This window comes from Grampus griseus, assembly GCF_964374135.1.
Source record: "Grampus griseus genome assembly, chromosome: 13".
In the NCBI taxonomy this organism is placed as follows: Eukaryota; Metazoa; Chordata; class Mammalia; order Artiodactyla; family Delphinidae; genus Grampus; species Grampus griseus.
The window spans coordinates 78,839,143-78,863,341 of record NC_139007.1 but is presented as its reverse complement, the minus strand read 5'-3'; the positions used below and the strand labels follow the sequence as shown (position 1 = coordinate 78,863,341).

The window sequence follows — 24,199 nt, the reverse complement described above, 5'->3', positions numbered from 1 at the left end:
TAGTTTTATTGATCTTTGCTATTGTTTTCTTTCTATTTCATTTATTTCTGCTCTGATCTTTATGATTTCTTTCCTTCTACTAACTTTGGGTTTTGTTTGTTCTTCTTTCTCTCGTTCCTTTAGGTGTAAGTTTAGATTGTTCATTTGAGATGTTTCTTGTTTCTTGAGGTAGGCTTGTATTGCTATAAACTTCCCTTTTAGAACTGCTTTTGCTGCATCCAATAGGCTTTGGATTGTTGTGTTTTCATCCTCATTTGTCTCTAGGAATTTTTTGATTTCCTCTTTGATTTCTTCAGTGATCTCTTGGCTATTGAGTAACGTGTTGTTTAGCCTCCATGTGTTCGTGTTCTTTACGTTTTTTTCCCTGTAATTGATTTGTAATCTCATAGCGTTGTGGTTGGAAAAGATGCTTGATATGATTTCAGTTTTCTTAAATTTACTGAGGCTTGATTTGTGACCAGGATGTGATCTGTCCTGGGGAATGTTCTGTGTGCACTTGAGAAGAAGGTGTAATCTGTTTTCGGATGGAATGTCCTATAAATATCAGATCTGTCTGGTCTACTGTGTGATTTGAAGCTTGTGTTTCCTTAGTAATTTTCAGTCTGGATGATCTGTCCATTGGTGTAAGTGAGGTGTTAAAGTCCCCCACTATTATTGTGTTACTGTCGATTTTCTCTTTTATAGCTGTTAGCATTTGCCTTATGTATTGAGGTGCTCCTATGTTGGGTGCATATATATTTATAGTTGTTATATTTTCTTCCTGGATTGATCCCTTGATCATTATGTAGTGTCTTTCCTTGTCTCTTGTAACATTCTTTATTTTAAAGTCTATTTTATCTACTGTGAGTATTGCTATTCCAGCTTTCTTTTGATTTCCATTTGCATGGAATATCTTTTTCCATCCCTTCACTTTCAGTCTGTATGTGTTCCTAGGTCTGAAGTGGGTCTCTTGTAGACAGCATATATATGGGTCTTATTTTTGTATCCATTCAGCAAGCCTGTGTCTTTTGGTTGGAGCATTTAATCCATTCACATTTAAGGTAATTATTGATATGTATGTTCCTATTACCATTATCTTAATTGTTTTGGGTTTGTTTTTGTAGGTCCTTTTCTTCTCTTGTGTTTCCCACTTAGAGAAGTTCCTTTAGTATTTGTTGTAGAGCTGGTTTGGTGGTGCTGAATTCTCTTAGCTTTTGCTTGTCTGTAAAGCTTTTGATATCTCTGTTGAATCTGAATGAGATCCTTGCTGGGTAGAGTAATCTTGGTTGTAGGTTCTTCCCTTTCATCACTTTAAATGTATTATGCCACTGCCTTCTGGCTTGTGGAGTTTCTGCTGAGAAATCAGCTGTTAACATTATGGGAGTTCCCTTGTATCTTATTTGTCATTTTTTCCTAAATTTTTCTTTTTGTCTTTAATTTTTGTCAATTTGATTACTCTGTGTCTTGGTGTGTTTCTCCTTGGGTTTATCCTGCCTGGGACTCTCTGCGCTTCCTGGACTGGGTGGCTATTTCCTTTCCCATGTTAGGGAAGTTTTCGACTATAATCTCTTCAAATATTTTCTCAGGTCCTTTCTCTTTTCTCCTTCTGGTACCCCTATAATGTGAATGTTGTTGCATTTAATGTTGTCCCAGAGGTCTCTTAGGTTGTCTTCATTTCTTTTCATTCTTTTTTCTTTATTCTGTTCCATGGCAGTGAGTTCCACCATTCTGTCTTCCAGGTCACTTATCCGTTTTGCCTCGGTTATTCTGCTATTGATTCCTTCTAGTGTACTTTTCCTTTTAGTTATTGTATTGTTCATCTCTGTTTGTTTTTTCTTTAATTCTTTTAGGTCTTTGTTAAATATTTCTTGCATCTTCTCGATCTTTGCCTCCATTCTTTTTCCGAGGTCCTGGATCATCTTCACTATCATTCTGAATTCTTTTTCTGGAAGGTTGCCTATCTCCACTTCATTTAGTTGTTTTTCTGGGGTTTTATCTTGTTCCTTCATCTGGTACATAATCCTCTGCCTTCTCATTTTGTCTGTTTTTATGTGAATGTGATTTCGTTCCACAGGGTACAGGATTGTAGTTCTTTTTGCTTCTGCTCTCTGCCCTCTGGTGGATGAGGCTATCTAAGAGGCTTGTGCAAGTTTCCTGATGGGAGGGACTGGTGGTAGTAGAGCTGGGTGTTGCTCTGGTAGGCAGGGCTCAGTAAAACTTTAAAACTGCTGATGGGTGGGGCCGAGTTCCCTTCCTGTTGATTGTTTGTCCTGAGGTGACCCAGCACTGGAGCCTACAGGCTCTTTGGTGGGTCCATTGGTGGACTCTGGGAGGGGTCACGCCAATGAGTACCTCCCAGAACTTCTACTGGCAGTGTCCTTGTCCCTATGGTGAGCCACAGCAGGCCCCCACCTCTGCAGGAGACCCTCCAACACTAGCAGGTAGGTCTGGTTCAGTCTCCTATGGGAGACTGCTCCTTCCTCTGGGTCCCAGTGTGCACGCTACTTTGTGTGTGCCCTCCAAGAGTGGAGTCTCTGTTTCCCCCAGTCCTGTAGAAGTCCTGCAGTCAGATCCCGCTAGCCTTCAAAGTCTGATTCTCTGGGAATTCCTCCTCCTGTTGCTGGACCCCCAGGTTGGGAAGCCTGATGTGTGGCCCAGAATCTTCACTCCAGTGGGTGGACTTCTGTGGTATAAGAGTTCTCCAGTTTGTGAGTCACCCACCCAGCAGTTATGGGATTTGATTTTATTGTGATTGTGCCCCTCCTACCATATCATTGTGGCTTCTCCTTTGTCTTTGGATGTGGGGTATCTTTTTTGGTGAGTTCCAGTGTCTTTCTGTCGATGATTGTTCAGCAGTTAGTTGTGATTCAGGTGCTCTCGCAAGAGGGAGTGAGCGCATGTCCTTCTACTCTGCCATCTTGAACCAATTTCCAGATGAGGGAAATTTTAGTAAGTTTAAAAGCATTAGAATGCATTTTTGACCAAAAACAAACAAACAATAAGCAAAATAAAAGGATAAAAGCAAACCAAACTAGGGAAATATGATAGCACATATGATAGGTATAAGGGCTTCAAAGAACATTAATATAGAAAGAATATACAAATCAGAAAACTTTAAATGGACAAAAAACATGAATATGCAATTCAAAAGATGTGAACATTGACTTATAATAACTTGGACAAATAATTCTCAGTAACAATAGAAATGTAAGTTATAAATAGTCTTATAGGGCTTCCCTGGTGGCGCAGTGGTTGAGAGTCCGCCTGCCGATGTAGGGGACACAGGTTTGTGCCCCGGTCCGGGAAGATCCCACATGCCGCGGAGCAGCTGGGCCCATGAGCCATGGCCGCTGAGCCTGCGCGTCTGGAGCCTGTGCTCCACAACGGGAGAGGCCACAACAGTGAGAGGCCCGCGTACCGCAAAGAAAATAAATAGTCTTATATAAATTTCAAAGGTTTCTTTTTTCATGTTTTTATTTTTACTGAGACCATCTAATGCAGGCCAACTTGAAATGGTCCTCATAAAACAGCATTGTAACTTAGAACAACCTTTTGAAACACAGTTTACAGTGTTTATCAGCTTATAAAATATTCATGCTTCTCCACTTAATAATTCTACTTTGAGGAATTTTCCCCAAGGACTTAATCAGAAATGCAAGTCAGTGTTTAGGCACAAAGAAGTTTTTAATATAAAAAATTAATATAAGAAAGTGAAACTAGTGTACATTAATAACAAATGGCTAAGTAAATTATGATAAATCAGTGCCGTGTAACCAGTAAAAATATTTGAGTTTTTGACACGAGAGGATGAAAGTTGAAGATTAAGAACATTTTAATGGTGTTAAGTTGTTTTTAAAATGTCCACAATCAGAAGGAGGGAGAATATGTCAAAATGTCTAACATGGTTTTTACTGAATAATAAAAGGGAGTTTTTTTCCATTCATTCTTATGCTTTCTCATACATACCAAATTTTCCACAATGATATATAATCAGAAAAAAATAAGATACAACTTTTGAGGAAGTTCAAGTTTTTATTGTTTCTGACTATTTTTGTTCGTTGATATTTAATGTGTTTTAGCAGACAGGCTCACAGGGAAAAATAATAAATTCTTAATATTTCCTAAATTCTGCAGTCTCCTTTAAAAAAATTTTTAAAGATAAATTACATTTCATATTCATGTCAAACTATGGGAATAAGTGAATGCCCCTTGGTTACATTTCAAGTAGGCCCGTAAGTATTATCACTTCTTTCTCTACTTCCAGTAGTGTAAATATTTGAGTTATCCTAAGTAATGATGTTTTTATTCTAATTTACACTATGATTTGTTTCCACTTAAAAAGAGACTTTCATTTACATTTTGTATTGTGTTGTATTTAGAATCAGAAGTGATAAATGACTGAATGGCAAATTCCACTTAGTCCGTAAAGCCAGGCTGCTGAAGTGCTCTAGCTTTTATAAGCATGAAACCTTGAACAAGTTATTTAATCTCTCTCCACTTTAGTTGGTCTTTAGTAAAATGAGGATAATAGTACATGTCTCACAGAGTAAGGTGAAGTAAAATGCTTAATGAATTACTATATGCAAAATGCTTTGAACAGTGCTTGTCATATAGTAAGGGAGCAATATATATATAATTATGTGCATATATATATATATATATATATAAAATTATTAACTGTGATATAGTATTTGGAAATACAGGATCCCTGGGAGATTGCAGTCCTGCAATCTTATTTAAAAATTAATCTCATTTTAAAATAAGATTAATGGTCCTTTAACAGTATAAGGAAAAATGTGGCTTTAGTCCTTCTGATCAATGTAATTTAATGGTATCAATAGTAAAAAGAAACATTTAGCATGTGAATGCCACTTGTGCAGTTTTATTCATGAAACAATAGATATGGAAAAAGAGCTCACCACATCCATAGAATCACCATACTTTACAAAAAATTAAATTAGTTCCCTTCATACCAGAGCTTTACTGTTTTGTTGTTTTCTTATTATGAGCTCCTTCTAACCTAAATTAGTAGACACTAACCCTAGATATTGTCCTCCAATGAGTGTCTGACCAGTGTAGTGGAGGAGTATCTTCTTTATTTCAGAGTTTAAATCTTTAAATAAAAATACACTGTCAACTTACATTTTAAACATGGGGCTTCCCTGGTGGCACAGTGGTTAAGAATCTGCCCGCCAGTGCAGGGGACATGGGTTCGAGCCCTGCTCCGGGAAGATCCCACGTGCTGCGGAGCAACTAAGCCTGTGCACCACAGCTACTGAGCCTGCGCTCTAGAGCCCACGAGCCACAACTACTGAGCCCACACACCACATCTACTGAAGCCTGCGTGCTCTAGAGTCTGTGCTCGGCAACAAGAGAAACCCACGCACCACAACGAAGAGTAGCCCCCGCTCGCCACAACTAGAGAAAGCCTGCACGCAGCGCTGAAGACCCAACACAGCCAAAAATAATAAATAAATATAAATAAATAAATTCATAAATTACTAAGTCATGGAATTGGAAGGGACTTTAGAAATTAGTACACCATTCCTCCCAGTATCTCTTTTTACAGTGCACCCACCCCTCCCCCAACCCCAGCACATTTCGTAATGGGGGCAGGTTTTTTTTTTTTCCCTTTGGCCTCGCCCGCAGGATCTCACTTCCATAATCGCAGGCCACAGCCATGAAAGCCTGGAATTCTAACCACTAGGCCACCAGGGATCTCCCTCGGTTATTCCTTTTTGAAGTGCTCATTGCATTCTTATTCTTCTCTAGTCAAGTTCGTTATGCTGATAGTCTGAAAGTTGTTCAATTAGTATAATTGTAGATTTTTACCTTAATATTATATCTTGAAACTTGGGAGGAGGGTTACTGTTGTTTTTCTAGTTTCTTATTAATAGTTGCCAGGAGCTGAATTTCTACTATATGTCAGGCATTTTGCATAAATATTTAGAAGTCCTCACAATGAGTTATATCACAAGTCTTTTCTCAAATTTAGATTTAGCACACCTCTTCCAGGAAGCTTTCCTTAAAACTTCCCCTTCTTGCAAGTCGATCAGGTGTCCTCCTTCTCTGGGTACACAGTACCCTGTATGTATATGCAGTTCTGTCGTTGCCCTTTCCATTTAGATCATAATTTACTTCTAGTTGTCTGTGTTTCCCCCCTCCCTCACCAGGTCTTAAGTGTTCTGTCAGAAAGAAGTTGCTCTGTGTACCTAGCGCGGATCTTGGCACGGTGCCTTGCACACTCAAATATTTGTCAGAGCAGTTGTGCCTTAAGTCATGCAGTTATTAAGTGCATGAACTTGGGTTGGTCTGGCTTCCTAGTATCATGGTGCTGACACAGAGAGTCATTAATTTCAAACACTTTCCAAATATTTTTTCTTTCAGAATGATGATTTTTACCAGAACCTTTGTGTCTTCATTGCAGGGAAGTGTGGCCACGGCTGCCTTACCGGAGAGCGGGTCTTCCCTTGCCTTGCGAGCCCTGGGGTGGGGCTCACTTTATGCCTGGTGTGGGGTTGGTGTGATCAGCTTCGCAGTCTGGAAGGCCTTAGGAGTTCACAGTGTAAGTAACTGCAGTCCTGTAATTGCTATCTGGAATGTTTATTCTACTTTGTGAGGTCTAAATCTTCCAGGTTTTCAAATTTGCATACAGTTTATTCACTATCTTGTGAAGTGATGATAGAGAATTGACTAAATTTTTACTAATAACTAGGTAGCTTCTCATTACTTGTAAATCATATAAATAATTTAAATATATAAGAGTGGTGAAACTTCAAATATAATTAAGTAATGACTAATGCATAGCAAATGTTCGTTCTGTATAAATTTGTGGGAGCTACTTGTTCAGTAAAATAATTTGGAACAACTTTCTATGCTGTTTGACATCCATATATATAAACATCATTTAAAATAAAGCATTTTAAAATTATTATTTAAATTATTAATGTGTTTACACATTATTGGAAAAAGAGCCTAGTACCTGTGTGTGTGTAACTTATACTCCAAGGTAAAAAGCTGTACATTCGGAATATTTGGCTTCTTTTTATTTAAACTATTGGTAGGAAGTTCTGTGGACCAGGCTGTTTGTGACAGGTGAGAATTGGTTGTGGTTTAGAATGGGTGGCAGAAGTAGAGTTGATGAAAAGAGGTTCTGGATATATTTTGAAGGTAGGGGCAACAAGGACTTGTTATAAACTGAATGTGGGAGGTGAGAGAAAAAGTCAAGGATGTCTCCAGGCTTTTGGTCTGAACGACTGGAAAATGGATGGGACCAGTGTGAAAGGAGCAGATATTAGGGGATCATGTCAGGGGCTCAGTCTGGGACTTATGAGTTTGAGGTAGATTTTAGATAGCCAAGTGGAGAGTCAAGCAAGCAGTTAGATATAGAAGTTGGAATTCAGGGAACAGGTCAAGGTGAAGATCTAAATCAGTATGTGGATAGTATTTAAACCATGAGATCAGATGAGCTCACATAGGCAGTGAATGTAGAGAGAAAAGAGAAGAGGTCTGAGGAAGGAGCCCTTGGTTTAGGAGCTCCTAAGGTTTAGAGGTTGAGGAATGAGAGAAGGTTTCCCTGCTGAAGAAGCAGGGGAAACCAGGAGAATGGTGACTTGGATGCCAGGTGAAAAAACATCTTTCAAGGAGGAGGATGCTGGGTATACGTCATGTAGGATGAGAACTGGTAGTTCACTGAGATGTGGTGGTCATTGGTGGTAAAGCCTGAGTGGAGTGGATCCGAAGGAGAATGGAGGACAGAGCTTGGAGGCAGTGTGTATGGGCAAGTCTTGAGCTTTGCTGTAAAGAGAAAGAAAGAAATGGGGTCGTAGCTAGAAGGGGGAATGGGATCAAGAGAGGTTTTGTTTTTTTTTTTAAAGTTGGGAGAATTAACAGCATGTGTGCGTGCTGATAGGAGTGATTCAGTGGAGGGGGGAATTGATGCAAGGGAGAGGGAATTGCTGGAGTAATAGGTATTATTATTATTGAATTTTTCACATTTAGTTTAATAATAACTACATAGGCATTATTGTACTTTTCACTTAAAATATACTGATAGACAAACAGATGTCGCTTTTTTCCTAGTCTGAGTAACCTTTATTTTTTAAGTAACTGCCTGCTACTCATTGTTTGTAATAATAGAGTAGGGATCCTTGAAAAAAGTTAGAAAACCCATGACTGAAGATTTTTGATGATTTTTATTGTTACCTCAATTTTGCTTTGACCAATATAAAATCTCTTCTTCCATTTCAGGCATTGTGCCAGACATTTTAGACATAGCAGATTATTTAATCCTCACAACAACTATGAAGTAGGTGTTAATATCCCCCATTCTGTAAATGAGGAAATAGGGACTCGGGTTAAGTCACACAACTTGTAATTGGCAGAGTCAAGATTTGAAGCTAAGTCTGATGGTCTGCAGAACCTGGTTCGTTTTCAATTTACCTCCCTTAGCTAAGGTGGGAAATAAAGGAGTAGGTGGAAGGGGCAAGGGGAAGGAGGTAGTGAATCTGGTTTTGACTGTGGAATGATCCACACAGTCTTGATCATTTGACAGGTTTTACTGGGTATCTTCAGTGTGGACCTCCCAACATTACAATTGACTTCATTCTCATATAGGACCAGCCATTCTTTTTTCATATGAGAGCAATTATTTGAAAACAAATGGAAAAGATTGGGAGGAAATATGTTTGGTGATAATATGTGAAAGAATTATGGGCGTGTGGGTGAGTTTTGTATTTTACTTTTCTGTGTAATTCTTAATTATGTATTGCTTTGACAATAATACTGCTTTTTTAAAAATAGTCCTAGATTTTATTTTTATTAATTTATGCTGACTATAAAGCACAACTGCCTAGGAGTACACAAAACTTCCTTGACTACATATGAAATCTGCTTTGGGGGAGGGGCATGCAAATAATAATAAAGTTACTACGCTTTGGGTTTCTGTTAAAATGACGGTCTGTTAGTACTTCACATTGAGTGCATGGAATTGATAGGTAATGTTTCTAGAGTTTAGTAATGTAGGTCATAAATTGAGTAGTAAAGTTTTAAGGTATTTGAAAATATGAACAGTCTTTGATTTAGAAGAGTCATAATGAATCCATCCAAATTTTCATAGACCAACAAAATTAGGTTATTTAAATTATATGCTTGAGAACTTGGGCTTTACGGGCTAGACTGTGCTATTTTAGTTTCTAGAATGTGAAAGTTTTTGTATTATGGCACTGATAAGAGGATTATTACCTAAATAAACTATTTGGGGGTGGGATTCTTTTCTGATTGGCACTATTGAATGTATGGAGACTTGGAATCCTTTTGTATTGCATCTTCATGTCTTTAACCAAAAAGAGAGAATGCAAATAACCTCTCCCTACCGGTAAGTCATTAGGCATATCAGTTTGATTTCCACATCTGAGAAGTCTCACAGAAAAATGAACCCACTGATACTTTTTTAGGACACATCTTTTAAAAGCAGTCGTGTTTATTAATTTGTTTATTCAAAAGACATTTGTGGGCCTACCCTGAGCCTGGCACTGAACTAAGACAGCACTCCCCAGTGGACTGTTAGTATATAAGGCATAGGTTTTTAAGTGTTATGGGTGACTTTCCAAGGAAATTCTTATTATATGACCCTGCCCTGAGGCTTGTGGAGAGCAATGTGGTATATTTCGGTTCTGCATTTAGAGAGTTGTTTGTTTGTTTTTTTAATTAATTAATTTTTTTTTTATTTTTGGCTGTGTTGGGTCTTTGTTGCTCCGTGCGGGCTTTCTCTAGTTGCGGTGAGCGGGGGCTACTCTTCGTTGCAGTGCACGGGCTTATCATTGTCGTGGCTTCTCTTGTTGCGAAGCACGGGCTCTAGGTGTGTGGGCTTCAGAAGTTGTGGCACGTGGGCTCAGTAGTTGTGGCTCACGGGCTTAGTTGCTCTGCAGCATGTGGGATCTTCCCGGACCAGTGCTTGAACCCATGTCCCCTGCGTTGGCAGGTGGATTCTTAACCACTGTGCCACGAGGGAAGCTCTGCATTTAGAGAGTTTTGATGAGGTTGCCGATTCCAGTGATGAACTTTTTTTTGCGGTACGCGGGCCTCTCACTGTTGTGGCCTCTCCCGTTGCGGAGCACAGGCTCCGGACGCGCAGGCTCAGCGGCCATGGCTCACGGGCCCAGCTGCTCCGCGGCATGTGGGATCTTCCCGGACCGGGGAACGAACCCTTGTCCCCTGCATCGGCAGGCGGACTCTCAACCACTGCGCCACCAGGGAAGCCCCCAGTGATGAACTTTTATCGCTGTTTACTTCCTCTCATTAGGAAATGTCATGCGTCTATAAGGAATGAAAAGTTTTAGTCAGAAAATGTTGCGCAAAAATGGTTGCGGTCTGTGCTCTCAGTAAGTAATGGAGATGATCATTCTAGATAAATGCATGTAAATCAGAATGAATCCAGTGTCAAAATAGTTGAATTGTATTAAATCTCCAGTGTAAACCAGTTCCATAGAAAAGGGTGCCATCTAGTGGCTGACCAAGAGCAGCTTGCATTCCCTATTTTAATTCACAGCTACATCTGCTGGCTGAAAAGGCTTAAAGCAAAGCTCTTCAGTTTATTAGAAATGTTTTGGATTTACTCTTTGTTTATTCATAATTAGTGCAGAATTTCATTCGCATGGAACATGTTTAATACATCAGATATAAATAAAAAATTTTAATTTACACAGTGGTAGATCATTTAATCAGAGGTTCCAAAAAAGGAGAGCTAGTGGAAGCTATCCTGTCAGCCAACTGTAGCAGATCAGGCTGCCCAGGATTTGAAGTGGCACCCTGCCTGCCATAGCGTAGGAATCAGTGCAGGTCCAGCCTGGCATCGCCACACCAGCTCCACCCTGCTGACCAGCCATGGGCATGGCCTGATTGCTCAGAATGGGTTCATCACTTACTTTGAATTATGGTATTTTATCATGTGTTATGATGGAGGCAGCATTAATTTTATAACAGGAACTGAATTGTGAAAAGAGTGAACATTCACTATGGGTTCACGGTTCCCTACTGCAGCTGTGCACGTGATCCTGGTGCATTCGGGCCATGTGAGTGCACAACATGGTGATGTGATTAGATTGTTTATTAGGGCAGATGTTTTAAGTTTAGAGAATAGTGGAGATAAATGCTCTTCAGGCAGTAAGGGCGTTATTGATACTAACTGGTAATCCCCCAGTTGTCAAAAGAAAAAAACATGCCACCTATAGTTATTTACATGTTAAAACTTTTTTACCTTTTATTATTTATAGTAGGTATTGAGCAAGAGGTTGAGCATATTTATGGTTAGGCTGTCTTGTTTTTTTTTTCTTCCCTTTGAAGGAAAAACATAAGGTGTATAAAAAATTCCTGATAGATATGATTGGAATCGCTATAGCTTTTTATGCCTAATGGACCCGTGTTCTGCATTTGTTTGAAGTTATCTCAAAATACTGGTCAGAATCACCCACTGCTAACATTTACTGTGGTTGTGTTAGAATATATTCATGATACCTGGCGTAGTTAAATTTGCATGTCATTTATAGTTGTCTTCACAGGAGCTAAAACATTGATAGAAATAAAACCATGAATGGAAACATTCTCAGTTATTGTAAAATACTTTAAATTGTCCAGAGATTTAAATTTTAAAATTAACTCTTATAAATGGAGGGTTTTTTTAACCATGGGATAAGAGGTATTTGTTTTTATTTACATATATTGGTGTTTATTTTCAAAGAAAAAATATATTTAGGACCTACTTTTTTAAACAAAAATGGGTTTTTAAATTTATTTATTTATTTGTTTGTTGGCTGCATTGGGTCTTTGTTGCTGCGCAGGCTTTCTCTAGTTGCGGCGAGTGGGGGCTACTCTTCGTTGCGGTGTGCGGGCTTCTCATCGCGATGGCTTCTCTTGTTACAGAGCAGAGGCTCTAGGCTCGTGGGCTTCAGTAGTTGTGACTCGTGGGCTCTAGAGTGCAGGCTCAGTAGTTGTGGCGCACGGGCTTAGCTGCTCGGCCGTATGTGGGATCTTCCTGGACCAGGGCTCGAACCCGTGTCCCCTGCATTGGTAGGTGGATTCTTAACCACTGTGCCATCAGGGAAGCCCATGGCTTTTTTTTTTATTAAAAAAAAATATATATATATGTGTATATATATATATATATATGTACTCATTGTATGAAAAGAAAAAATCAGTGTAGAAAAGGTCAAAAACAAAAATCACCAAAGATCTCCCTGAATTGTAATCACTTATTATAGTAGGAACATCCCTGTAGAGCTTCTATAGGCATGCACATATAATCATATATAAATACTGTTTTACTGTACTACTATGGAACTTTTTTTCACTGAATACTCATAAGAACATCTCTGCACAGTGGAGTGTATGAATCTCCATCACTTTTAATGGCTACATGGTACTCAATTGTATGTTATAATTTACTTAATCGGTCTCCAGCCAACAGCATTTAGTTTGTAATTTTTTACTATCAAACACCATGTGAACCTCTATAGGCATACATCTTTTTGTACTCTTCTTTGTCAAGAAATGTGTTCTAAAGACAGAACATGCTATTGTTGAATCAAAGTGTATTTTTAAAATGTTTTTAATATTTATTGCTAAATGGCCTTCCAGGAAAGCTTATACAGTTCAGAAGATACCAGCAATGTATACAAGTTTCCTAGCACCCTTGCCATTAGTAGCTTTTATTACTCTGAAATTTTTGCCAATCTGATACATGGAAAATTTCTTCCTTTATTGTGTCTCTCTGAAGACCTTGCTGCTGTAAAGGCTTTTATGGAAATAATCTGTGACTGGAGTCACGAATACTCTCCAGCCCCAGTCTTGCCTCCTCATCTAATATAGGTTGCTTTTTTCTCGTAAGGCCAGACCTCTTTTTCTTTAAAAAAATAAAACATGTTAAAACATACATATTTTAAATATTTCTCTAAAAAGTGTCATTTGACTTTCCTCTTCAAAGAAGGATTTTTTAAAAATTCTTCTCCATTATGGTTCATCACAGGATGTTGACTAGAGCTCCCTGTGCTGTACAGCAGGACCTCGTGGCTTATGCATTCTCTATGTAATAGTTTGCGCTTGCTACTCCCAAACTCCCGGTCCCTCCCTCCCCCACAACTGCAAGGCTGTTCTCTGTGTCTGTGAGTCTGTTTCTGTTTCGTAGATAAGTTCATTTGTGTCATTTTAGATTCCACATGTAAGTGATAGCATATGGTATTTGTCTTTCTCTTTCTGACTTTGCTTAGTATGATCATCTCTAGGTCCATCCATGTTGCTGCACATGGCATTATTTCATTCTTCTTTATGGCTGAGTAATACTCCATTGTACATATATATACATCTTCTTTATCCATTCATCTGTTGATGGACATTTAGGTTGTTTCCATGTCTTGGCTACTGTAAATAGTACTGCTGTGAACATAGGGGTACATATATCTTTTTGAATTACAGTTTTGTCCTGATATATTCCCAGGAGTGGGATTGCTGGATCATATGCCAACTCTATTTTTAGTTTTTTGTGGAACTTCCATACGTTTCTCCATAGTGGCTGCACCAATTTACATTCCCACCAGCAGTGCAAGAGGGTTCCCTTTTCTCCACACCCTCTCCAGCATTTATTATTTGTGGACTTCTTGATGATGGCCATTCTGACTGGTGTGAGGTGATACCTCATTGTAGTTTTGATTTTCATTTCTCTAATACTTAGCAATGTTGAGCATCTTTTCATGTGCCTATTGGCCATCTGTATGTATTATAAGAAAGATCTTTTAAAAGAAGTAATATTATACCTTATCTCTGAGACAATGGTGAATGCACTCTAATAAAATTTATTTTCTCCAGCTCTTTTTGGTAGCTGTTGCTACGCATACTTTTATATTAATATTTAGGCTCACTTCTTAATTACCTTATGACCAGCTTGAGGGCTTTTGCTAATTACAGTGAAATTTCTTTTACTTTTTGCTAATTTCAGTTTTTACCAACATTCTGGTGTATCTCACATTAAATACATTTATTCTTACACCGTGTTTACTTATTTCAAATGAAAGCAGCATTGTAGGGTGAATGCTTGAACCCCACATGTAAAATAAAACTACGGAAAAGCTTAAAAGTTTTTAACTTCTAAGATATCTAAGAAGGAAATAAACTTCATGCTGTATACTTTTCATTGGTTTAGGTCAAAGATTAAAAACAAATTCGAGTCTCCTGGCAAATTGTTTAATGGTAGCCACTTCTGAGTGGTCTGCAGGGGAAGTCTGAAACACGGCTGAAACATTTCCCTCTATGTCCTCGCCTAATCTAATTTCAGTGCTTCCAAAGATTTCTACCAGCTCCGCCCCCAGGAAGAAAGCTTCAGTTTCTTATTCTGACTGCCTTATGTCAGCAGCCGCCGCCTTGCTTCCTCTTCCTGATGGTACTTCCTAGACCGCCCAGAACGCAGTCGTCATGATCTTGCAGAGATAGCTCCATCTGTCAAGCCCTCGGGCCTTCAAACAGCTTAAGCAGTGAGGAATATTTTTCCTGGAATCATTTTTAAATTAATTGGAAGTGGCACTGTGCATCAGTTAAATTCAGGTCTGAGGTGACAAGAACATCTCTATATTCCTTATTTCCCATTCCATTGCAGCTCTAATGGGCTTGGCATCCCGGTGGTGAGAGGTACTCTGTGTGAATGTCAAGGAGCAATTTGGTGACAGAGAGACCGAATCAAAGGGACTTGCTCAGTTTAAAATGGGACGTAGTGACTGATGTACTGTCCCCTTTTTTTTTTTGCCAAGGGTTGGGGGAAATCAGCCGTTTTGGCGTATTGCCAAGATTCCTCTAAAAACCTACCAGTTTCCTTTTACAAGTAAAATAGGGCCCCAAGCATCTTATAAAGCATTTTATAAAGTAAGAATGTGCAACACTTACCAGGAAAGATAAGCTCTGCCATAAAAGCCTTCTTGTTCCAGGCCTGACACAAACCAGGCTTAATCACCTCAAGAATGTTCCCAGTCTCACTCCACTGGAGGGAAGGTAGCCTTGATTTCACTTGGGTTTTCTTACTGAGCATAGAAAATTGGTCTCACATGAGCAGATCTCTAACCAAAGCATTGTGGAGTGCAGACCTGATAGCGCACGCTTTCCCCTTAAGCTTTGTTTCAGTATTTCCTGACTGAAATACTTCTAACAATTTTAAGAAGAAATCTTTTTTTTTAATGTGCTGTATATCTTTCCACAACGCAGATTGTGTTGAACGTAATTTCACTTTTTCTTGATGACTCAGATATATCAGTTACTATTTGCTTCTGTGCTAACAGATTCTGGGCTTTCATAGTTCTTATTCTTTCTGTACTTCTTCCTGATCCTACTTTGGCTCTTATTTTTCACCTCCCACCATCCTGTTGACTTCAGTTTCCTCCTTTGCCCTGGTATTTTCTCCACGGTTCTGTCCATTCCAGTGGCTTCATCCACATGCAGACAACTGCCAGGACCGTGTCTTCAGCCAGACCCCTGCGCTCCTAGCTCACGGGCCCGTTTGACTGGACACTGATGCTTGGATGTCCCACTGGTGTTACGTGTGTTTCCACTTGAACTGTCATTTACCCCCCCCCCCATTTCGCCCCCCAACCTACTGCCGGGTCACCCACCGTGAATGGCAGTGTCATCCATCATCTAGCAATGCGGCCTGGACTGGAAAGCTGGACTTTATCGTGACCGCACTCTCTCTCACCCCTGTATCTGATCAGTCACCAAGTCTTGCTCCTCCCCCACCCTCACAGCCACTGTAGCTGGGGCACCTTCCTGCCCCAAGGTGCTTATCACAGCTAAGGTTCCTTCTCCCTGCCTGCCACCTTGCCCCGTCACAGCCCTTTCCCCACACTACCGCAAGGATGCGCTGGCCTTCCTCTTCCCCGCACCTCTGCCTTTCTAACATGGGCGAAATATCCATGCTGCGGCCAAAGCCCCACGCGCATGAGGGCATCCACCCGCCTCCCACCCCCATCTACCCAAGGACCTCGCTCCCATAATGATCCCCAGCCTTTGATGGTGATCAGTTTTCCCTCTGCTGCAGTGTGTGGAGACGTGTTCTAGTTTCTCCCACCTCTAAAAGTCTTCTCTCGGTGTTCCTCGTCATCCTCCAGGTACCAGCCCATGTGCCTGCTTCCCGTCATAGGAGAGGTTTCTTGAAAAGAGTTGGTTGTGATCGCTGTCTCCACTTCCTCTCCTTTTTCTCCTCGGTCCAGCTTCTTTCCCAGCACACCCAAAACTGCTGGTGTGGGTCGCCAGTGCCGTCCTTGTTGCCAGGTCCAGGTCTTGTCGTCATCCTTCTTACTTGACCTCTCAGCAACACTTTACACCAGGGAGCATTCTCCCCTCTCTTGGCTTCTACCCCTTCCACCTCACTGGCCATTTTTTTCATCTCCTTTTCTGGCTCCTCCTCTGCAGACCTGGAAGTGTTGGAGTGTCCAGTGGCTTCATACTTGCACTCTTCTGTTCTCCATCTGTCCTCAGTCCTTGGTGCTCTTGCCTAGTCCCTGGCATTAAAAACAATCTATACAATCTGATAATGTCCAAATACATAGCTCCAGCCTGACCTTCAGATTTGCCTTGAAACCGCACGTGGTCCATCTCATCTCACAGGCATGTCAAAGCCCCACATCCCAGCCAGAAGTTGTGGTTTCCTCTCCTCCTCCCTAACTTGCTCCTCCCTTAGTCTCTCCCATTTCAGTGAGTGCCACTCCCATCCCCCCCGTCGTTCAAGCCAAAAACCCAGCAGAGAATCATGGTAGATTTTCTCATTTCCCGTCATTCCCTTCACCTAAGCTGTGAGCACCTGCTTGTTAGCCCAGCTGCTAAACAGAGCCTGGCTCTTTCATCTCTCTCCACCTCCATTCACCTTTTGCCTGGTGTATTGAAACAGTTTCTTGTCTAGTATCTCGGCCTCTCCTTTACTTCCCCTAGAATTTTTTTTCCCACGTAGATATTTTTTAAATGTAGGTCAAATCATGTCACTCCTTTATTTAAAAACCCTTCAGCATCTCCTGTTGAGGAAGTCTCACAGGATGTAGCCCCACCTACCTCGCTGACCTCATCTTGAGCCACCACCATCACCTCTCCCATCCCACGCCCACCTCGCCCTGCCAGGCCCTGGGCCTTCTTGTTCCTTCAGCACTCCAGCCTTACGCGTAGGGCCTTTCTAGCTTTGCCCAGGAAACTCCTTCCCTGGGTCTTTGCAGGGCTGGCTCTGTGTTGCCATCCAGGGTTTCAACGCAAATTTACTTCACCCCCTCAGAGAAGCTTCCCCAGACCATCTAATTAAAATACAGTAGCCTCTTCATTCCCACCACTCAGTTCCTCTCTGATGTTATCCTGCTTTGTTTTCTTCACGACACTTGTTGCAAAATGAAGTTATATTGACCATTTTAAAATGTTAATCTGTTTTTGCTAAAAGAACATAAATTCTAAGAGAGTGGAGTGTACCTCGTTCATTGTTGTATCCTCAGCACCTGCACCATGCTTACTAGCACAGAGGAGGTACTTAGTGAACTCTGTTGGATGAAATCTGATCACACTGCCGCTGTCACTTCAGTGGCGCCCTCTTGCCTTGAGAATACATTCCAGGGCCCTTGAAGACGTTTGTAAGTTCCTGTGTGATCGGGCCCCTGCTTATTCTTTAACCCATTGCTTCTCGACCAGGGTGGGGGAGGTGTGTGCGGCAAATTTGCTGTGTCCCATCCGCCCACCTCCACCCACGACGGAGATTTGGCAGTGTTTGGAGGTACTGTCTGGGCCGTCATAACTACAGGAGAGCTACTGGCATCTAATGGGTAGAGGCCAGGGAAGCTGCTGCACATCCTACAGTGCACAGGACAGGCCCATAAAGAATGATCTGGTCCAGAATGTCAGGAGTGCTGCGGTTGAGAGTCTAGCTGTGCCTCTAATAAGACTCTGTCACGGTCAGAGGTCTAGCTGTGCTGAAAGGCAGTGTGCTTTCTAGCCTCAGAGCCTTGTCCTTGCTGCTCCCCCACCTAGAACACCCCTTTCTTTCTTCACTATTCCCAATGCTGCTGACCCTCTTTGTTGCCCAGATAGAGTCTGGCGGCAAATTAGTTTTTAAACTTTATAACGTGGAGTTAATCTGTTTTGGCAGTTTGGAGTTTATAAAGGTAACTTAAGGTTGCCTCAAACTGAAAGTAACTTCCATACACAAAAATATCCTTTGTGTCCTTTTTTTTTTTGATGGGTAAGGCTGCTGTTACTGGACTAGAGTAGTATTTCTATTAAGCCAATCGCAGAGAATAAATGAGCTGAATTAGTAAAACAGCACTTAGTGCAGTCAGAGCCTAAGCCATAAAATTAAACTCTCACTTTTTAGATATGATTTAGGATGTTTAAACACATACTAATGAATATTAATTTCTTTGTTTTTCATGTTTTGTGCCACATTAAAATAATTCCTTTTTAATGGTTCATACAAGCAGCTTTTTTTTTTTTTTTTTTTTTTTTACACGGACCTCTCACTGTTGTGGCCCCTTCCAGATGCGCAGCCTCAGCGGCCATGGCCCACGGGCCCAGCCGCTCCACGGCACGCGGGATCCTCCCAGACCGGGGCACGAACCCGTGTCCCCTGCATCGGCAGGCGGACTCCCAACCACTGCGCCACCAGGGAAGCCCAAGCAGCTTTTTTACATTGCATTAAAAGTTATGTGTAAGATGATGCCTTTAAAGAACAAAAGTGAGCTCTGGGTAACTTATCAGAAGAGCTTGCCAATTCATGTTATAGTATTTGAATACCATAAATAGGAAGTTGGTGCCAGGGTTGCTTTTTGAATGGACATTCTACCTTTATTCTACTCAGTAGACAAAGCTTTGTGGCCCTGCTTTTGTCCTTCCCCCAGCATTCCCAGTACTGCTTACGAAAGAAAATACTTTGAGGTACTGGGATTTGTAAAGATGCCCCACACAAGGATTACGGAGTTAGGTAGATTTTAGTATCTATGAGCAACAGAATCACAGCCCACTAATTTTTTTTAAAAAACTACAATTTGCATTTTATGAGTTTCAAATCACAAGACTTTTAAAATAATTGTGTTTATATAATGTTCTACTTGCATGCTGGTGAGTTTATAGCTTACAGTATTAACACTGCTTTCATTGCATCTTGTTTGTTTGTTTTTTCAAATCCAGGGTTTTGTGCACGGATTATTTTCTTAAAAGTTTTCCATAGAACAAAACATTTTAAATAACTTCAAAGGATAAAAATATTCTTTCTGCCTTTGCATATTTATTTTACTGTGTTTCTAGCACTGTAGAATTTTCTTTTTAATTTGTATGTTGTAAGGTGGTAAAGATGGGCATTAGCTTTGAAAGTAATTAAGAAATCTTTTAGTTTATTCATAGCTTTATCTGAAATTTATGTATCAACCTTGCTAAGAAACCCCAGACAGGCACCATTTTACTTACCCCTTTATTCAGAACTCCAGCACCAGGTGGATTCTCCAGCCCTGCCTTTCCATCTCACTCACATTTTAGCCCTCTAGCCTTACTTGGCTCAGTTCTGTAGTTATTTCCTCATTCTTTTCTACCATAAACATTTACTGAATCCCTATTCATATACCAAGCTCTGTTCTGGAGGATAGGGATATGCTGTTAAAAAGGTGATCCCTTTTGGAGTGACAAATTCATAAGTAATTACATTTAACTGTGTGTGATAAATCCTGTAATGGAGAGAGGTACACAGTACAGTGGTGGCGGATTTTTAAAAAGTCAATTCTCCTTGGGAGACTGTAGAAGACTTAGGAGAGCGTGGAATATTTGAGCTGGACTCCTAGATGGAAAAAGGGCAGGGGGAGCTGGGGATGAGAGTCCAGGTGGAAGGAATAGAGTGACTTAGTTTACAACCCTCCTTGGTCCAGACGCTTGCTAGTCATCTTTATTTCCTGATTCCTCCCTCCTAAGTGGTGTAACCAAAAGTATTATGGCATAATCCTGCCATCAGCCATAATATTATACTGAATTTTGAATAGATAATTTGAATTAGATTTTCCATTCAAAAGGAATAATGAGCCACCTAAGACAGAAGGTCATTAGGGAGCTGGCTAGCTAGAGTTGGCTTTCCACATCTTTGGGTAGACCTGTCATCTGTTCATCTGTTTTAGTTCTTTCCTTCTTATCTCAAGACTTACTGTAAATAAAAGGCTGCTTTGTTTGAGATATTTTTATTTTGGAGAGTGTTATTTTTCTCAAAATTGATTTAGTGTGGCTAACGGGAAAAACTGAAGAGGCAGCTGTCATAGTGATGGTATTTCTGAAGAGGTTCAAACTCTAGAAAGAAAATTACTGTAGAAAAAGGCCGTCTAACTAAGAGTCTCTATGTCCTTGAATTTCATCCTCAAGAACACTTATAAGAAAAATGACTGGTCAAAGGAATCATTGTAGGAAAAAGTGAGAACAGGCATCAGGTTAAAACATTTCAAGCTATGACTGGGATAAAAGAAAGAATAAGATGTCAGCCACCATTAAATAAAGATCATTTAAATATTCTCCTTTTTAATTTGACAAACTGTGACCATAAATCTGACCACCGGGGTGGAGAGAACGCATGTATGTGGTGCTCTTACCATTTTGTGTGACACGGAGCTCGTACTGTACCATCTAAACAGGATGGCAGGGTCTCCACTGTTGCCACACTTTTCTCGCCTCTCACCAACTCCTTTGCTTACTGTTGCTCTCTTCCTGGACTGCAGCTCAGTGGCAGAAAGAATGAGAATAGCTTTTCAAGTCCTGAATGTAAAATATTCATTTTGTCAAGATTTGGTATTCTAAAATGGAATATATATGTGTACACACACACACACACACATATATATATACATATACAATTTTTTTTCCTGCCTGTGAGGAGGCGGCATGTACCAAGAGCTCCGTTAGGGGAGGACATACTGCTTTCTTGGAATGAGAGGAAAGCTTTGAGGAATCATTACATGGTCAGAATTCTGTTTATATAAGTGAGGAGAAAGTACTGTTATTTTTGTTTGGACTTTTATAGTTTATTGGGTTTAAGGGTGTGTGTGTGTATATATATATACATATATATATATATATAAACATATATGTATCAGATGTAAAGTTTTTATTTCCTTAGAAATTTGAAAGGACATTCATAACACTGACCAGAAGAACGCAGAGGAAAGTAAGGTACACGGGTGCCATATTGCACTAGCTAATATTTTAGTACTTTAATCAATAATCTGGTTTGTGCAGTTGGCCAAAATTTGCCATTTTAAGGACGTAGAAGATATATCCTCATGCTGATATCAGGCTACATCATCACCATCTTTCTACTCGAGAAGTCGTTTTCGATCAGGACTCTCAATTAGGAGCTTTCCTTTGTCGCAACTGTTTGACTAGCTCACGGTCGGCTCTTGCCCCTTGTCGTCAGGATCCTACGACTTCCGCAGTCACGGTCGTGACTGACATAAAGGCAGCGGAAGCCTTTCCAAGTGTAAGGTTCTCGAACTGGCTACAACGGGAAACAGGAGTCCCACTTTTCCAACGGATGCAGGGAAATGGTGCAGGAGGCCATTGGGAGACAAAGGATACGCACCTGGTTATTCCTGGCAGGGATACAGTTATGAAAATTTAACCTTATTTTCATCTGTACTGAATGGAAATGTTTTTACTTGGCATATGTAGTGAAAACAGAAAATCAGTAATCGCAAGGATCTGGGTTGTCTCATTATACATGCTAAGTAGTGGAGAGAATTCGAGTTCTTAAAATTTTAACTCCAGAATTCATTTGCGAGAGGAGCCCTACCGCGTCGTCATCGTCGTCCCCCTCCCCGCAATCAGATCAGACCTGAAGTACTTTGCGGAGGCCCGTTTGAGGCCACGAGAGCTGGGCTCGCCTTGCGCAGCCGCAGTAGCAGGCCGCGTACAAAGGTCCCGGCCTTGCGCAGCCGCAGTAACGGGCTGAGCAAACGGCAACGGTCACAGCTCTCTGCTTTTGAGCTTGTAAGGCTGCCTGCTGCTTTCTTCCTATCTCTCTTCTTTCACCTCTCGAGTGAGTAGCCATGAGCTGGGCTGTGCGAATGCAGCAGGCCAGGCAGAGAGTGGGCGCTGTGAGACTGAATTGCCTGTGCCCGGGAATGGTGTTGAGTCCCTGCCAGCCGGCAGGCATCGCCCACAGGGGCACCTGGCCCATCGCCCCCGCGTCCAAGATGGCTACGGTCAAGTGTGAGCTTATGAAGAATTTCCCCTCAGAGGAGCCCGTTCGTTGCAATAAGATCTCCATTGTAGGAGCTGGATCGGTTGGCATGGCCTGTGCTATCAGCATCCTGTTAAAAGGCCTGAGTGATGAACTTGCCTTGGTGGATGTTGATGGAGGCAGACTGAAGGGTGAGACAGCGGATCTTCAGCATGGCAGCCATTTTGTGAGAATGCCCAATATTATTTCCAGCGAAGATTACCTTGTCACTGCAAACTCCAACCTCGTGATTATCACAGCAGGTGCACGCCAGGAAAAAGGAGAAACACGCCTTAATTTAGTCCAGCGAAATTTCGCCATCTTTAAGTTAATAATTTCCAGTATTGTTCAGTACAGTCCTCGCTGCAAACTGATTGTTGTTTCCAATCCAGTGGATATCTTAACTTACGTAGCCTGGAAGTTGAGTGGATTTCCCCAAAACCGTATTATTGGAAGTGGTTGTAATCTGGACACTGCCCGTTTCCGTTTCTTCATCGGGCAGAGGCTTGGTATCCATCCTGAAAGCTGTCATGGGTGGATCCTTGGAGAGCATGGAGACTCAAGTGTTCCTGTGTGGAGTGGAGTGAACATCGCTGGTGTCCCTCTGAAGGATCTGAACGTAGATATAGGAACTGATAAAGATCCTGAGCAGTGGAAAAATGTGCACAAAGATGTGGTTGCTAGCGCCTATGAGATTATTAAAACGAAAGGTTATACTTCTTGGGCCATTGGCCTGTCTGTAGCTGACTTAACAGAAAGTATTGTGAAGAATCTTAGGAGAGTGCATCCGGTTTCCACCAGAATTAAGGGTCTCTATGGAATAAATGAAGAAGTATTCCTCAGTGTTCCTTGTATCCTGGGAGGGAGTGGTATTACCAACCTTATAAAAGTAAAGTTGGCCCCTGAAGAAGAGACCCATCTGCAGAAGAGTGCAAAAACACTTTGGGAAATTCAAAAGGAGCTTAAGTTTTAAAGTTGTTTTAAAACTACCATTCTGAAGTTATTGAAGAAAAGAGAGTAGTTATGGAGTTGTGTATGTCCAGTTTTTGAATAAACTTGAATTCCTAGAAGTTGGAAACAGGGAAGTGGGTAGAGTGACTCCCCTATTTATTTAGACCCCCCCCCCAGCTGAATTATACTTTTTTTTTTAAACAATTCCTAAGTGACTGCATCAAAGAAGGTGTTTTCGTACCACTGATGTACCGGTCCCCACCCTGTGTATGTGTGTGTATAGTTGCCACTTGTCCAAAAAAATGTAGGATGTGGGTGTTTGTTGTGTTACAGAAATTCTGCTTCTTTTCATTAAGTACAGGTTCATTCTTTTGTTCTGGGTGACTTATACCTATGTTCATTTATATACTATTTTTTTGACGTTGTAACTTCCTATACAATGTGAAAATAAACGTATACACAGAAGCATTCTGTCTTCATTGCCCTATGACAGCCTATCAGCCAGGCTTTCAAAAAGGCATCGTAAAATGGGAGCTGGAAGCAGGTCCTGTGTGTGCTTGTGTGTGTGTGTGCATGCTCATGTATATGTACCAGTGAAGCAGGATCATTAAAAAATGAAAATAATAGTGATTTAGTTGGTAGCTATTATAAAGTATTTAAGGCAGTAAAATATAAAGCTTCAGAAAGAGGCCTGAGAGAGGTGGTAACAGTTACTAAAAATAAAGTCTGACTGAAATAATTTTAGAACTGCCTCTGAGAACCTGACCTGTTAGCACATTAAATCAAGAAGCACATTATAAATTGTTCTTATTGGGCTGAGTCTTACCTGCAGAGTGTGCCCTGGCCCTAAGACACTCCAGGGTCATCTCTGTTGCTCAGTTTACTTCACATTAACGGAAAGATTTTGCTTTTGAATTGTGCCCTGTTGTTAGTCACTGTCATAAAATTTGGCCATTTTAATGAGTACTTCAGGGATTGTATTTCTCAGAAAGTTACATGTTCACTTTTTATTCCTAAATCAGTTGA

The 24,199-nt window shown here is 40.8% G+C and overlaps 2 protein-coding genes across 2 annotated transcripts in view; both read left to right on the top strand.

Annotated features, from left to right (window-relative positions):
• Nucleotides 1–24,199, top strand: part of TMEM242 (transmembrane protein 242) — a 47,165-nt gene that overhangs the window by 9,430 nt on the left and 13,536 nt on the right. Inside the window, exon 3 of the mRNA XM_082669031.1 lies at nt 6,407–6,544. Coding sequence (XP_082525157.1) covers nt 6,407–6,544 — 138 coding nt within the window. The remainder of the gene's footprint in view (nt 1–6,406; nt 6,545–24,199) is intronic.
• LDHAL6B (lactate dehydrogenase A like 6B) lies at nt 22,050–23,195 on the top strand (the record flags this gene model as incomplete). Its single annotated transcript, XM_082669269.1, has 1 exon — nt 22,050–23,195. One exon carries the CDS (start codon nt 22,050–22,052, stop codon nt 23,193–23,195), a length of 1,146 nt encoding a protein of 381 aa, XP_082525395.1.